The sequence below is a fragment of the Chamaea fasciata genome, unplaced genomic scaffold, assembly GCF_029207755.1.
Source record: "Chamaea fasciata isolate MVZ Bird 193981 ecotype frontalis unplaced genomic scaffold, bChaFas1.0.hap1 SCAF_1, whole genome shotgun sequence".
Lineage (NCBI taxonomy): Eukaryota > Metazoa > Chordata > Aves > Passeriformes > Sylviidae > Chamaea > Chamaea fasciata.
Window position 1 is genome coordinate 18201468 of NW_027094086.1, and position 17497 is coordinate 18218964.

A 17497-nucleotide genomic window follows, 5' to 3' on the forward strand; every position below is an offset into this window, starting at 1 on the left:
AAATATATTGCTACAAGTTTCTCTAGACTTTTATTTTGGCAGCTAATAGCTCACAGTGGCTTTTACAAACAGTATTCAAAAAATGCTTAGAAGAACAGTACAGTCTGTCTCAGACTTTGTTTTATACAATTGGCAAGCTTGATGCATTTTGATTCAAGAGCTAGTAAAGTGTCCCAGACATAAATCAAAATAACTGCTATTCAAGCACTACCTTAATGTATTAAAAGTTAATCCTTAAGAAAGATTACACATTAGGAACATAGAAGACACGTGGCTGAGTCTATTTGTCTTTTAAATACTGAATATTCTGGGAAATGAAAGAGCTGAAAGGCTCAACTCTAAACACTACTAAGACTTCTGGAAATATTGCTAGTTATAATCTCTCTCCTGAAATCAGTGTTTAAGTAAGATATCACATCACACCTTCCCATCATGAAATGAATAACATTGCTATAATAACATTGGTTATTACAGCAGAAGATTAAAGGAAACAAATACATTAATACAGACATATTTTTCCACACTGAAACAGAAAATAGAGTCACAATATCAAATAACATATCACTGCAGTTTAGAATTATCTTTTAAACTTACTGTATTAGTTGAATCTTCTTGTAAAATTCTGTCATATAACTGGATAGCATCATCATACCTGTACAAAGAAATGATTCACATTTATTTCTGCTAAGACAGAATTTCTGACTTTTTGATTCTGCTTACAAAAGTTAATAACCCTTCTGCATTTTTTAACTGAAATATAATATATATCCACTAAGCAAACTACATTTATACAGAATTCTTTTGAGAGTGCTAAGTATCAACAGCAATATTTTTTGTCATGAATTAAGAAAAACACATGGGAATCGCTTCATGAAATACTGTTTCAGCAGCAACTTAGATATTTTACACCCAACATCTCACTCTCCTGCCTGTTCTCTCTTTATCTCTACCCAATAGGTTCAACCATCACATCCCTACTCCCCCTTTCACATCCCCCAAGAAACTGAAACTCCAAAATTTGAAAAGCCATCCAAAATAATGACATTCCACATCACTGCTGTAATTTAACACTTCACGTAAAGTTCCTTTTGTTGTGACTTTAAAAAGTATAAGCAGCTGCATACAGCAAACTGGAAAGATCCATGGAAGAGTCCACCAGAGATTATAATATAAATCTTTACAGAAAATGTTTTCCAACATTTCCCACTTTTTTTATTTATCAATTAATTCTGCTATCTGAAGTGTGCTTGAAACAGGTTACTTCAGGTGCTATGAGCACTTCAAACTTTCTGGGAAACAGCTCTGTGTGCTCAGTCAGCTGGGTGCACGGCCCCAACAAATGAAATAATTCAATTCAAACCACATTTCACTACACAGTTCCACCAATAGCTGTTGTGCTATTGCCACAGAACTAGGGTACACATTGCGTCTACATGTATAGTCTGACAAGTAGTTTGTAAGACATACTGCTGATTTATTTCTGATATTCCACATTTCTTAGACACCACCTTAGACACTCATTTACATACTCGTACTGTTTATTCCTTAAGCACAGCTGACATTACCATAGCTCAGCTGTCCACTCCAGCTACCAAAAGGTAAAGGAACTGGTGTGAAAGGAAGCACAAAAGCAGAAACAAGTAGGAGGTGACTGCTACAGAATTGAGCAGATATGCTGTAAAATGCTGTATTAGTGTTCTCTGTTAGTTGCCGCTTCGTTAAATGCATTTTAGAAGACTGAATCTTTCGCCCATAACCCCAGCTTTAAATGGTGAAGTACCAGAATATTATTCTTTTTATTAGCAAGTGTCTACAAGGATGTCTCAGTCTATGGGGATGTTCTTCACTGTTTCCTCTTTCTGTTGGGGAAAACAGGATCCTCCCTAGATCCTACAAGCCACTTAGAATTGAGTAAGTTCACTTCAACTGAAGTGAAACATGATGCCTGGAGCCTAAATCTTTTCTAGACTTCTTTTAGACTTGGAGCCTAAATCTTTTCTACACTTCTTTTAGACTTGGGGGAGACAGACAATCTCATCCAGAGCAAGGCTTAGAGCACCTGCAGGTGGGTTCCTGTTCAAAACAACACCAAGCTGAAGCCTCTTTCTGCTCTGACTTCTAGAGGAAACCTATGGACATGAAACCTCAGGTTTTGTTATTTTCTCTGCTCCCTGATTCTCTAATTTGAAGGATCTGACTTGACAAAGACATTTTGTTAAGAACTTTGCTGAGCACTTTCAGAAAACTATGGCTCAATAGTGCTTCACTGCTGAAATCACATATGATGTTTGCGCAGCAGTCATTTTCCACAAAAATCAGTTCCCATGCAATAATATCTTTAATGTAGTCACATAAGCCTGAACTGAATTATGATCTACTGTACTTCTGAATAGGTTTCAGGAAGGGAGAAAAACTGCTGTAATTCTCTGTCTTCCTACCCTATTTAAAATGAAGAAAAGAGAGCTAAGTTTAATGGAAATTCTTCAAAAACATAGTAAGTGTGAAACAGAGCATCTGGTTGCCCTGAGACAGCTCCTGTGAATGGAGTCCATTTATTCATTATTGCTGATCCAAGCAATGGACATTTATCAGTGTTTCATATCAAATACCATTTTCAAAGCTAATTTTGGAAGAACGTAGTGGATGAAAAATTTATGCTAAGTATCTTTTAAAAAATCATTTAGGGTATATTTCCAATTCCTTTTTATCAAGATGGCCCAAATACTCCAAACTCACCAACTCTGTATGCAAAATGTGGCATGGAACAGATTTCCTACCATTCAAAGGCACTGGAAGTCATTCTTAACACCCAAGACAAGTGCCGCAGAACAGAATGTTGACAACAAAGATGTATTCAAGCAGAAACGTGTACAATAAAGTTCATCCTCAAGTTCTGAAGCCATTCATTTGGAAAGCTGTCAAATTTTAATATGTTCATTATTTTAGTAATTCCTGTTGAACTTAGTATGTTATAACCCTTCTACAGGTTATTTCAAAAAGGTCAGTCTGATTTTAATGTTCTGCCATTCTATTCCATATGTTTTTTGATTTGTTTCTATTAAAAAACTCTATAGATTTAATCCTTTTTAAGTTAATTTACCCACACTCAGGAAACAAGGGTATAGAGCTGCACCCTGCAGTAATCAGGAGCATAGAAGAACAGTAAGGCAAAAAAACCACTGGCACTGATTTTCATATGCTACCCTAGCTCCCTGAGATGAAACTTACACCTCACAGAATTTGCCAAAAAACTCTGCAGTGTTCTACTGCATAATGACTTATGCTGTGAAGTAAGAGATCCTTCTGATCTATAATCTCTGACGGGAAGATTGCAAAAATGAAACACTGCAAAGTACCTGCAAAAATGCAATACAGGTATCTAAAAATCTTAATATGATCATGCACACTGTTATTTCCTATAAAGAAACTGCTCAGCATTATTTTGCCATTTTGTAATGGCTGAATGCTTTTTAAAGAGAGAGCAAAATTTTTTTTTTCAGACAGAAAATATATTTTTTAAAATTCAGGTTTTACCTTTCCATAGCTTCAAACCGCATTCCAGTTAATCGTTTAACTCTGTGGCTCCCAGGAAACTGCCGCCTCAGTTCCTGAAGACAAAACTATACAAAGAACCAAAAATACTATTGTGAATTGTAATTATCTTCACAGAAGCTAGAAGAAGAAAAAATAGAAGAAAAAAAAAAGGCCTTGGCTCATAATTCAACTACCTGCTATGCCAGTTCTGAGTAAAAGTGAATACTAATTTTTGAAACAAGCAATAAAATGCATTGATAAAAGAAGGCTGGAAACTGAAATTCTGTCTGTTAGATGATAATTTTAAGAAGTATCTTCCATACAGGGCATTAATTGTCATGCCCCCTAGGAAATAGTTATTTGCCCAGAAAATTACACTCACCTACTAAAACACTAGTAAAACTTGAATACTATTTAGTTGTCCCACAGTAACACAAGACAGTAAAGAAAAAAAAAACCAAAGACAGTAAGGGCTTAAGTGATACTTCTTTAATAAATGGATATTTCACAATGGAACAAACTATGCTAATACAATGCTCTGTGTTTATTTTTAAAATACAACTTTGAAATCCAAAGAAAATGTTTGCCACTGGCTTGGGTACAGCCTGTTGGCAGAAGAGGCATAATTTTTAACTCCTGAAATCAATGAGACATCTGGGCTGGATAAAAAGGATCACAGGCAGATTTTTCTGGATTAGCAGAGGATGTTCGGTATAGGGACCGAGTCACAACTTCCCCACAGCAAACTAACTCATAACCATATCATGAATGTGGCTAAATAGCTTTTTAAAGTTTGTAGCTGACTCATGACAGTGGGAGGCAGGACAGTCCACAGACTCTCAAAACAGACCAGTGGTGTGTGTCATGTTAAAAGCTTCACACTGAATCCTCCTCTTCCAGGCACTTATTTATGCAACTCAAATTAGAAACTTGTTCTTCAGACCTATGGTTCTAGCAGAGGCCTATCTACATAATCTGTTCCATCTCATCAAATCCACTTGACAAAGGAAAAAGTACAAATCAGCAACAATTAGTAGGATCCCTCTTTGTTTCTGTAGATAAACAGGTTGCTAAAACACATCAAAGAGAAATATTTGCACCTCTCCCAAATGCTAGGAAATAGAAGAGAGAAAAGCAACAATGACAAAAGTTGTGATGCTTCGCCTCAAGCAAGAACAGACTATTTTCAACACAATCAACTTAATTTGCAATGAACCAAGATCTTTACAATGAAATTTCACATAGAAAGGCTCAGGTTTAGCACAGAAATTGTTTACTGGCACTTTGAGTGATATCTAGGTGAACTGCTGCTGCTCTAGTCAAGAAACTACATGTACTTAGAAGCATGTTACATGATGTCTGAACTAATCTCTGACTATTCTTAAGAGGCAGGGAAATTTACATAACACTCTAGAAAAGTAGATTTACTCCAGCTTTTAAAACCCAGGCAACCACGTAGACCTTAAAAAGAACTTCTGCATACAAGAAATTCATCTTGTGGTCCAGTGATCAGTGAACCCTCAAGGATAGTAGTTTTTATAAACACATGAACTATTTCTCTCAAAAAAAATGTACAAACAAAAACTGTAACATTTACAATACTAAAGTCCAAAATCTGTAGATGGATGAACTTTTACATCTAAAAAATTCTCACTGACAACATGAAATTAGTGCTCAAGCGCAGGAGTGATGCAAGGCCAGAATTGTTCACATTAGATCTCACTACACAACCATTATTCGACTGAACACAGCAGTCCAGGGGCCAAAATAAACTCCTGTAGATTAAGCTATCAGACACAATACAGTGACAAGAAAAGTTGTAAGAACGTCATGAACAACTCACTGTAACACTGATAAAACCAAAAGCACGGGAATAAACTACACCAGCTATATCTTCAAAATGTTCTGGACTCAGCAGCACTGAATGTAGTCTTTTTCAATGGGACTTGTAATCCCCATAATAATTTATTTCATTGAGGACTGGTTTTGCACCATGTCAATACTCTACTTGTGAGGAGATTCTTTCAGAATTCCCACAGTTACAATGGCAAACATAATTTGCATGTGAAACTTCAACTTGCACTTAATATGCTTTCTGGCTTTTTAAACATCAAACAAAGTCAGAGAAATATACACCTGGACTTCAGCAGGTTTACTTCACTGGTAATGCAAGTGCTGCCAACAATAGGTGATTGCACTAAATCACCTGGGTGAACCAACTGGCTGGCTGCAGCAGGGGCAAGCATTGCACATGGGTTTTTTGTACAGGACATAAAGGACAAAGTCATAAATAGAGGAAAGAAAAATAAAAAAAAAAAAAAACCGAAAAGTCAGAGAAATTACTCTGAAATCTGCCTCAGCTTCTCATTTGGAGTAGATGCTACCTATCCCCCTAAGCAAAATGCATCCCAGCTGTCAAAAGCTCACTGCTAAAAAAATGGAAGCGTCAAAGCTGTTTGTCTACTTTGGAGCTACAGCTGCAGTAAAATGCCACAGATAATGTTGACTTGTTTGAATTGACTACTTACTTATTACAAATCAATCAAATAAAAAAATAATAATAAAAAAAACCTCTAAGTTACCACCTATGCTTTTAATCTCATTTCTGAGCTGCACAGAAAACGTTGCATTACCTCATCTCAAGCAATATTCCTTAAAGGGCACAGACACTGAAATTTAAACTCCCTGCCAGGGTTAGTAAAAACAGAGAGTGTTTCACAACTGATCTTTCAACACTGGCTCCATCAACAATTTTGTGAAAGCCTTCTTTAAAAGACCCTGAAAATAAAGATCTAATCTGTTTTACATATAAATCAGGACACAGAAACGTATTTATTTAAACAGTAAGTCTATTTGTTTTTGTTTAAACAAACAGCAATACTACAACAGTATTTTCTTCTGAGGGACAAAAGAGAGGGAAGTTCAGTGAGTTCACAAGTTCAAAGTCTTGTACTATATTTTCCAGCATATTCCATTTTACCATATATATATATATATTTATATGTATATACAGGATGCCAGATAACCCTAGTTCTGCTCACTTGCAAACTGCCTTTCTCCCAGCTTCATCCTCTAGTGTGATCCCTGGCATTAAGTTTTACCCAAATGACATCACATGCACCTCCGTGATTTTACAAGGCAGTTTGTCATCTGACAGAGAACAAGGCACTGGAGAAGTAATTGCCATGAAAGATCTGGAGCCCTGAAAATGGTTTTTTACTTAGAATAAGCTCGAGCTTGATGGCTTCCAGGGCACAGTGTAAGCCTCTGTCTTCTTCTGACTCTTTTGTGAAGGAAGGGTGAAAAGATTAATAAAATCTTCCTGTAAGAAAAACTTTTGCCTTTTCCTGTTTTTGCCTTTAAAGGATTAGTTAAGCTGACTGAGTTGCTTTGTTTGTTTGTTTCAGTGGCTTTTTTTGTTTTTAACCTAACAAACAGGAAACAGTTTAAAATAAGCCAATTCTATCTCAATTGCTATTCATATCATTCAAAAAAATTCACATACAAATTGACAAAACTCAAATATCCATTAACAATATTTTTATCAACAATTACCAAATAACTTGGATTGCAAGGGACTTTTGGAGGTCACCTGTTCCAAATCCCCACTCAAAACAGAACCAGTTTTCAAGGGAGTGCAGAGCCATAACCCAATCTATTTTTACGCATTTCCAAAGGAGATTCCACAGCTTCAATGTGCCATTCGTCATAAAGCATTGACTAAGTTTATCCCAATATGCAACTGGAATTTCCTTTGTTGCAGCTTAGGTCTCACACTTGTCTTTTGTTGCACACCTATGAAAATATGTGCCCACCTTCTTTATACCTTCCTTCCCATCAGTACATATCCAAAAATCCCTTCTTGGCTTTCAGAAGACTTAATACAGATCTCCCGGCCTTTCCTTAGACATCATGCAGTCCAGTTCCTTATTCAACTTGAAGACCTGCTCCAACATGTCAGTAACTTTCTTTGATGGCAGCCAACATGACACATAACATGATATGTAAGATGGGTCATTCTACCTAACATTCAGAAAACCAACATAATTTGAGAGGTTTTCAATAAACACTCTCTGTACAATATGTCAACTTCAATATTATTCTTGACCTTTATCCCATACTAAAATAGCTGTAAATATTTTCATGGCTAGATCGAAGAGATGTGATCTGTCTAAACAGAAGTTATGCCTTAGAGGAGGTAGGTGGTGGCAGTTTCTTCATAGCTGTGAATTTCTTGATAGATATTCTTTCTACCAGTCCAAGCTATGGAATTCAGAATATCCTGTAACTTCCAAAAAACTATCTGGAAGAGACACCCAGGATAAATACATACAGCGTGAAAGAAAAGCCAGCTCGAAAACTTACCAATGCCAAATCATCTCGACTGCAGTCCAGGGCAGCAATCATCACCTGCTCATAAATTATCCAAACTGGACACAAAGAGACAATAAATGCAGATAATTGGTTTGGGGTTTGTTTAAGATAATTGGAAGCACCTATCATGTAAACAGGATTAATTAATTCTGTCTGTACATTTTTCCCCTTCTACTCCCATGAATCACTGTTGAAACACAAATAAATTAAGAAACTGCTGGAATTAATCAAAAACTTATTTAAGCAATTTAGCGCTTTTAATGCCAAAGTACTTTCGGACAACTTGAAAGGCAAAAAAGCTCTAATTCCCTAGTTTTCCCAACATCATCACTGCCATGTTCTAGACAGATCCCCCTGCAGACTTGCTTCAATTTCTGTCACAGTGTTGAAGAACTGAAAATCAGGCAAATAATATCTAAGTAACAGTTTCAAATGAAGTTTTCACATTGCAGTCTAAATACTATTATAGCAAGCTAACAGTTCTATCAGTAATTTTTACAGCTGTCTTCACTGCAGCCCACATTTCAGAAAGAAATGAGCTCTTGGAATTCTGGAAGTCTATTAGACTAAGAAAGTAATATATATTTCATCAACACCAGCACATACTGAAAGACAATATAAAGGCTGTTAAATAAAACAGAGACTGAAAAAAGAAAACCAAATCAGACAAGGAAACTTAAAATAATGTTTGTTTACTTACTATCATCTCCAAGTTTGGATGCATATTCATTAATTAACTCTTCTCCAACATCCACTATCTGTTCACTATTTCGGTAGTTTTCTTCCCTCCATTTCCTCATTTTATCACGCATATCTGTGGGCAAAGGGGAGAAAAAAAATGAAAATTTCAGATAGTAATGGAACTTGAATGTGCATATGATAGCTAAGATACACATCTGAAGAATGGGATTAAAGAGCAACAGAGCTAAGAAAGTGACTTTTACTAATATTAAAAAACTACTAGAGAACAGATCTCTGAAACCTTATTACACAAACTGTGCTCATGGTCTAACATAAACAATTCAACTTCTAACTTTGCAGTCTCTCAGGACAATAACAAATGCAGTAAAAAAAAAAGAATACCTAGTCATCCAAGAAATAATAAAATTTATCCATTGTTACGTAAAATAGCCTAGAAGAGATTTCTCCTGAGTAGTTTCACACATCTACAAACAACACTAAAATTGCATTTCTGCTAGAGGAGGATAAATTTTTACTAGAAATTTTAGAAAAACCGTTAGAACTTCCACTCTGAAAGGAATTTACACACTCCTAGAGAAAGGAGCTTCAGTAAAGGCAGACCTGGATGTGAATGCTTTCTGCACCAGGGAAGTACAAAAAGTATCACTGTTTACCTAGGCAAGATAGAAACAACAGTTTATTCTATTATTAAGATTTTTGTTTCAAGAGTACATTTAAGATCTCCAAGGGAGCAGGCATATTCATCATGTCAGCTAGAGAATGCTACCTTGCCTGAGCTTTATTTATCATCCAGATCAGGAAATTGCTAAGAATGTGATTTTATATACACATACACTTTTATATATGTATAGCTGTTCGATACACAAGAACGAATCTTGAGAAAACTTAAGCAAAATAGTTTTCACTACTAGATAGTGAGTGGCTTTACTAATAAGAAGGTACCAGGATAACTGCTGCTAATATTTTTTTGAAACTTTACAACAGCTGGGAAAGCAAATACAGCGATAGATCTAAACAGCGTCAGTTTTTCTTGCACTTCAAAACACAGAGTTAACGTACATGACAGTTAAAAACAAAGCACTGAAAGTTGTTCCATCTACCTGAAGTGATCTCAGATCGCTCATAAGACTGTTATTGTGCTACATTTTGTGCTTTGAAATTCAACCAAAACCACCACAGGGTTACATTTCATATGCATGGGCAAAGTTAAATGGTTCTAGACATCTGATGGTCCCTGGAAATTCAACGTTAGACGGCAAGAATGTGAGTGAACACAAACATTCACAAAAGCTGACAAGCTAAATGCCTAAAAATAAATAAGCTGTCTGATTTCCACCCACTCATTTACTTGGAAATTATCAATGCCTTCATTCCAGTCTGATTCCAAATGGAATAGTGTCTGACTTATGTATTAACAGAAGGTACATCTACCATTCATCACACAAGTACAACATTTACAGCAATGGAAAAAAAAAAAAACGGTAGGACAGAGAATAGAACATCAGCTGATGAATGAAACATTTATGAATTTTGGAAATACTGAATTTTATGTAAAAGGTAGAAGAAAGAAAACACTAAGAATTGCAGTAAAATTAAACAACACTTTTCACAATGTTGTCAAACAATGAATTTTTTACTAAGAAATCTATCTAGAGAATCAGACAACAATAACTTAAGTCTTGGAGACATAACACAAGGCTGGGCAGAAGCAATTAGGGATTTTAGAAGAAAAAAAAAGTAAGGTAAAGAAATGTCTTAAGTTTAATTTCAAGCTCTCTTGTCACCTATGGACCAGTACTGAGCAATTGATACATTTGTTTTAGACTTGTGTTTTTCTAAATTGGCACCCATGGCAGGCGCAAATCAAAACCTTACAATTTCTAAGGAACAGAGGCACTTGGGACAATGTTTGCTTTTGCCTAAAGCCACGTAGGAAGAATTCTACAGCAAGCCAAGAGACACAACCTGTGTTTCATTTTTGTGTCCAGTAAGGTGTCAGTTCATTCGGCCTGAGCAACCAGATATGAAATAATCCTCCTATAATTACCTACACTTCCATTGATTAATTGGAACATAATTTTCAAGTCCTTGATATCTAAAAGCACCCAGTGAAATGAAGGAAATCAGCACTTCACGGCAGACAGAAATGGCCAACTCCAAAATGTCACCTTGGCATATAGCTGCTACCACAGCAGTCACTCAGGGACCCTGCAGCCATTACATTTCCAGAGCTCATTTCTATATTGATTCTGTTACAGACACCAAATCTTCACCCACAGCCCACCTCTGTGCACTCTCATCTGGCAGGTGAAGGCAGAGGCACAGGTGCCACAGCTGGGTGCTGCAGATGCTGCCTCTAACCCTGGCAACTCTGCTGTCAAAAGGGCTCCAATTAAAAAAAAAAAAAAAAAAAAAAAAAAAAAAAAAAAACACAAAAAAACCCAAAAAACCACACCAAAAAAAACCCCCCAAAAGAACAAAAAAAAACCCCACAAAAAACCCAAAAAACCCCCCCAAAAAACCCCAGCATCTCACCTTTGCCTGCTGCAATCCCATAAATCCATATATAAAACCCAGAGTAAACTAATCTGATCCTTTGATTATAACTGAAATTTAAGAATAGCCAGAAGAAAGCAAAGACAGCACAGAACACCACAAAACCATATCAAAACCAGTTAATTGCATATAGATTATTACAGAGATAAAATGTTAGTGTCTCCTATTTCCTAGAGACTTTCCATACAAACTAAATACAAATTCAGTTTCTAAGACACAGAAAGGGAGTTTATCACCTAAAGTGGACTCTAAGGACTAGAGACATTAAAGATAGAAGTGCTCAGCTTTTAAATTCATTTGGAATTTTCTCTTTTTGTGTATATGTGTTCCCAGATACACACATTTGCAAGAAACATACACACACTGTTAAACTTAATTTTATAAAGCATTTTATGGTATTTTCAAAAATTGTGAAGGGTTCCTTGAAAAATGGAACATGGTAATGAAAACTTTTTAAGTGCCACTATTGAAGCAGTGCAATTTTTAATACAGAAAATAGCAATACTAATTTAGTGTTACAGAGAACTTAAGCAAGAGGCATTCAGAGCTAATAAAAATCATAAAAAATATCTTTTTCAGTTTTTCAATTTATATCAAAAGAAAGCTAATTTAAAGAATATGCCATTCCTTTCTCTTTTTCATTTTGATATCCACTGAAAAGAGTTAGTGACTGAAACAAGAGTTGCTATGACAGCACTCAAAGATCCCCAAAAAGCTCAGCTGTGACAGCCAAAAGTCACTGCTTCTCTTTGGCAGGGTGTGACGTGTTCAACATTATGCTGCTGTGCAAGGTTAAGAAAAGAAAATCTGCCATATTCTGTCCAATTTTGACAATATGTCAGATGCATTTTCTGTGAAAATCAATTGTTATTTCAATAGTTCTTGAACTGCTGCCTGTTTGCAGATCGTGCTAATTTTACACGTGTATTCTAAAACACATGTGTGTTCCTAAAATAATGTTACACAGGTGTTTGCTTTTTTTTAATATTTCCACTCATGGGACAAATTCATCTTTAAAGTATCACTGAAAAGATGATAAACATTTATTCTATGAACTTCTGTATGGCTTAAGAAAGTCCTAGTAAAAGGCAGCACATCACCAGGTACCATGTGATGTGCAAGCCTACGGCATCATGCTCCTTGGCTACACTCGCAGGTTTTGGCTTTCCTGTCACTCCATCGAGTTTCCAATTCTTTTATTTATGAAGGAAGCAGGAAATATGCCATTTTCTCTAGGATAATTAGTACCAGTATTAAAAAAAAAAAAAAAAGGGAGCATCATATCACCTTTGTCTCAACTAAATAAGCTTTACTGTAAAATATGTTACATAACAACATATAAGCTTCTTTTTCAATAACACAGCACTCTGTGGTATTGGATCATCTAAGTCCATTGAGCAAGACCATGAAGTTAAACAAAATGTTTTCCCACTACACAGATTTCCAAACACACTTTAAAGCTTGAGACACAGCAATAAAGGAAAGAAGGAAAAACTAAAACCAACAGCTCCACACTGTTGTTTTCAGTTATCTTTCCTAACCACCTGTACTGTGCATGTATCTAAAAAAATTTAACCATGGTTAAACTCCTATTTCTGTCTCAAAGAACCTGAGTGAAAAGTAAAGCAAGGTACAAACTATTTAATTTGTTAAATGTTATTCTTCTTTCCTAACCTTGAATCACAGATTCATCTTTAAGCAATATGTAAGTATAAAATGTCTTGTTTAGAACGGCCTGGGTATATAAAGCATCAACCATACACCTGTTTCGCAAAAATCAGGCATTTTAGAGAGATTAAAAATGAGCTACATAAAATTCCTAGAACTGTGTCCAAGTTGTGTGTTAAGAACTAGGTCACAACACTGGTGGGATCACCTCACCCATGAAAAGCTTTGTTGCACCAGGGTCTGTTAAAGCTCACACAGAGAAAAGAGAAAAGTCATCTCTTTTATGTCCTTGCATGGTCTGTTGCAGACTCCTTTTTCACTTTACTTTTCATCCCTTGCAATAGGCAAAAAAAAAAAAAAAAAAAAAAAAAAAACAAAATTTTTCAAACACATGCTTCCAAAGTGGAGACAATCCCTTGTACCAACACACACCAGCAATCAGAACTGCTGGAAACAAAATGTGGAGGTTATTTCTAAGAATAGGAGGCTCACCTCAGTATGAATTAACCAAGAAGCAGTAAGCTTGAATATCTTACACCTGGCATCTATGTTAGAGCATAAAGACACACCCTGCAACACCCTGGGCCAAAACAATCCAGGGCTAAATGTATAGACACATCCACAGTGCCCGTTACTCATCCTGCAAAAAAGAGCAACAGGAAAAACAAAACAAAACAAACAACTAAATCCCCGCATTTTGTAACAACATCTGCTCAGGAAAAATAAAAACTGGAAACTTTTTCAACACAAGGTGGTTTAAGGCAACTTCTATGATAATCTAACAATAACACTAGTTATTGATCCATAAGATCTCCAGACAAGCCGAGCTTCACAAGTGCTATACCTGCATTCAAGAGATATAAAAGAATGGTCAATCAAGGTTTTCCCAATTAGTCTAATGACATCACGGTGATACAACCAAATAGCAAAGTAAAATTAACTTTATACTGATCTCCAAACACACTGACAAGCAAGCTCACTTCTTCATCCTTTTTAATTCAGTTACAGCACTACTTTCTTCAGTATCAGCTAAAACTTTTTCTGAGATTAATGGAATTTGAGCCAAAGCCTGGATGTTTAAAATTCTATTTTGTTTTGCTTCAATCCTACAGAAAACGGTGCAGGAAAGACAGCATGAGCACTATTTCAATGGACAAGTTACCAGCATCTGCCAAAATACATCCCATGCAATGTTCCGCCTGTTAGCTACAAAACCAAACTAAGCATTAATTCATGACTGGGGAATTATTCTACTGCTCAAATATTTCCTCACAGACTGGCAGTAAATAAGTGAAAATCCAAGATCACCCAGCTTTTCCCTGCAATATCGCCTCTACGCTATAATGCTTGCAATGCACGGTACATAGCTAAAGGTTCCCCCGTTATGGCCAAAAATATTATTATAAACCATTCCTTGATTCTTGATGGGAGACTGCAAAGGGCTTGAGTACTGTCTTGAGCTCACATGTGAATACCGGTAATGAAAGAAGAAAAAAAAAAAAAACACTGAGAACGTTGAGTAAAGCACAGACAGTATTGCTATATGAAAAATAAATCACCATTATGACCAAACAGACGTGAAAGCTATAAACACCCGGAGGGCAGGATTCTCAAAAACTTTTGCCACTTCAGACCTCCCTGGAGCTTCCCCACAAACTCTTACGATCGAGCTTTACGAGAGTATCACGTAATTTTTAGTTCACCAAAAGATCAACTATGACACAAACTGCTGACCCTGCCAGGAGACCATTTTTGCTGCTGAGAGCTGTACTCGGGGCGAAGGCCGGGACGCAGCGGCCGCCGCCGTGCCCTGGGGACGCCGAGCGGAGAAGGGGAGCCGAGGGGAGGCTGGCCCGCCGCTCACCGGGGCGGCGCGGGGCGCTCCGGGCAAGGTGCGCGTCACCGCCCGGGGACCTGCGGGCACCGCGGGCCGAGCGCAGGGCGCCGCTTCTGCGGCCCTGCCGCCCACAGCCCGAGGAGCCGGGCGGCCGCCAGAACCGCCGCCCCTCACCGCTGTTCCCCGGGCCTGGGTACGGCCGCCCGGCGCCGTCCCGGGCCCGCCGCGCTCCGGGGCTCCGGGAGCGCCGCCCCCTCCCCGCGGCCGGGGGCTGGTCGGGCCGGGCACGGCCCCTGCCCCGGGCGGGGACCGCCGGCTGCGCGGCGTTACCTTCCCAAGTCACGTCGTACATCTCCGACACCTTCGCCATCTTGGCGGCCGCCCCGTGACGCAGCGCGGTGACGGCCCCGGCCGTCATTGGCGGGCGGGCGGGAGCGGGGCCGGCCCGGCGAGGAAAAGGCCGGGGATGGTGCGCGGCCGGCTGGTGCCCGCAGTGCTCGCACAGCGCTGGGGCCGCTCGTGGCTCTTTCCGTCCCTTCTGTCCCCTCCGTCCCCGTCGCGGTGGCCAGAGAGAGCTTCGCCCCGCCGGAGGGAAGCACTCGAAGGGCCGGAGCGTCAGGGAGCCGGCGCCTGTCCCACCGGGCCTTTGGGCTCTGTTGGTCCTTGCTCGCGTCTGGAGCGCAGTGACAGGGACACGCGTGATCCGTGATCCCCAGTCCTCGGCGCTCCGTTCCTGTCCCGCCCGCGGGCACCGGGGTTAAAACCTCAGAGCGCAAACTGCAGGTGGCACTAAGGGGCTGCAGGTTAATTTCCTGTGTTACAGTCCGCATAAACCGTCCAGGAGGACCAGTTAGCATGGCATGAGGTTGTACGCCTTGAACATACACCAGGCGCAGATGTCTCCCGCATGTGGTTTGGGTTCAGCATGGGAATTGCCAGTGTTTTTCCTGCCCCTGGCATCCTGGAGAGGGGCATGAACCGTCAAGGGCGAACCATCGGTTTCTCTGTGTCGTGGTTTGACACTGGCTCATCGCCAGGCACCCACAAGAGTCGCTCGCTCACCCTCTCCTGTCACAGCTGGGCAGCGGACAGAGAAAAAAAAAATCACGAACGCTTCATGAGTGAGATAAGGACCAGCAGAAACACTTCAAGGGCAAAACAGGCTCAACTATAAGGTTGCAAAGTGAGTTTATAACTAACAGAATCAGAGGAGGACAATGAGAAGTGAAATAAGCCCTTAAAACACCTTCTTTCCCCCAGCCCCTCCCTCCTTCCCACCGACAGTGCAGGGAGACAGGGCATGGAGGTTTTGGTCAGTTCATCACCGAGATTTTCTTTCCCTGCTCCGGAAGAGGAATCCTTCCCCTGTGAGACCGTGAGGTCCCTCCCACGGAGACAGTTCCCGTGAACTTCCTCGGCGTGGTCCACTCTCACGAGCAGCAGCCAAACCACACCAGCTGCAGCGTGAGTCTCTCCCACAGGCAGACAGTCCTCCCAAAACTGCTGCGGCGTGGGTCACTCTTCCACGGGACGCAGTCCTCCAAGGACAGGCTGCTCCAGCGTGGAAATAGGGCCCTCTGTGTCTGTTTGGATCTTCCACGGGATCACAGCCTCCTCCAGGCATCCACCTGCTCCAGCATGGGCACCTCCCCCACGGCCTGTGTGTGGAGCTCTGCATCTCCCGTGGATCCCCATGGGCTGTGGGTGAATGTCTGCATCCCCCGTGGATCCCCCCGGGCTGTGGGTGGATCTCTGCATCCCCCGTGGATCCCCCCGGGCTGTGGGTGAATCTCTGCATCCCTCATGGATCCATGGGCTGCAGGGGCACAGGTGCTTCACCATGGTCTCACCACAGACTGCAGAGGAATCTCGGCTCCGGTGCCTGGAAGCACCTCCTGCACTCATTCTCCACTGACCTTGGTGTCTCCATGTTGTTTTCCCTCACATGTTCTCACCTCCTCTTCTCTGACTTGGAGAAAAACCTGACTTAGTTTTGATTTCCTTCTTACATATGTCATCACAGAGCCTTTACCAGCCTCTCTCATTGGCTCAGCCTTGGCCAGCAGCATGTCCATCTTCAGAGCCATCAGGGATTGGCTTTGCCAGACATGGTGGAAGTTTCGAGCAGCTTCCCACAGGAGCCACCTCTGTGGCCTGCCTGCTACCAAAAACCAGGCTGTGCAAAACCAATACTCTCTTTGTGTGCCCCAGACACTCCACGGGCAGTGAACCACCACAGTGATAAATTTCTGACCATGGGTCGGACAAGCCCAAAGGGGCTCTACCAGACAGGAGTGGGGCCAGCTGTGCCCACCTCTGTGTCCTCTCCACTATTTACCTTCCGGCATCACAGCTTCTGCTGTGGACATGAAGTGTTTCTTAGTAAATAAGGCTCCTGATTTCAATACTTTATAGTTGGTAAGAAATAGATGTAGCTCTGCTGAAGATATTGGGAAAAAATAAAAGGGTGATGGATTTTTAACTTCGTGTATACTAAAGAAACTGGGCTTTAGAAAATATCACCAGAAACTTAATTGTCTGACATTTAATTCTGACAGGATCTTTTATGGGAAATCCCTCAGACTCCGTACTCAAAATTAACTCCCTAGCTCCATCAACAAATGAACCTTAGTATCAAGAATGCTTTCTATATTTATGTTTCTCCTCTGACTAGAATAAACTACTAATGCTTAAAACGATCTACATTATATCCTTAATACTATCTACATTATCTACAGTGTAATTACATATCACAACTTTGACAGCTAAAAGGCCTCAATTCAAATGGTGGTCTAGAAAGAGGGGAGGTGCCTGATTTTTCTTCCC

General features: G+C 39.8%; 1 protein-coding gene across 1 annotated transcript in view; it reads right to left on the minus strand.

Annotated features, from left to right (window-relative positions):
* Positions 1 to 15089, minus strand: part of EMC2 (ER membrane protein complex subunit 2) — a 37242-nt gene extending 22153 nt beyond the window's left edge. Inside the window, exons 1-5 of the mRNA XM_066177336.1 lie at positions 15002 to 15089; positions 8609 to 8722; positions 7900 to 7964; positions 3535 to 3620; positions 595 to 652 (exon numbers count right to left, since the gene is read on the minus strand). Of these exons, the coding sequence (XP_066033433.1) occupies positions 595 to 652; positions 3535 to 3620; positions 7900 to 7964; positions 8609 to 8722; positions 15002 to 15089 (411 nt within the window). The remainder of the gene's footprint in view (positions 1 to 594; positions 653 to 3534; positions 3621 to 7899; positions 7965 to 8608; positions 8723 to 15001) is intronic.
* Between the last annotated feature and the right edge of the window lie 2408 nt (positions 15090 to 17497).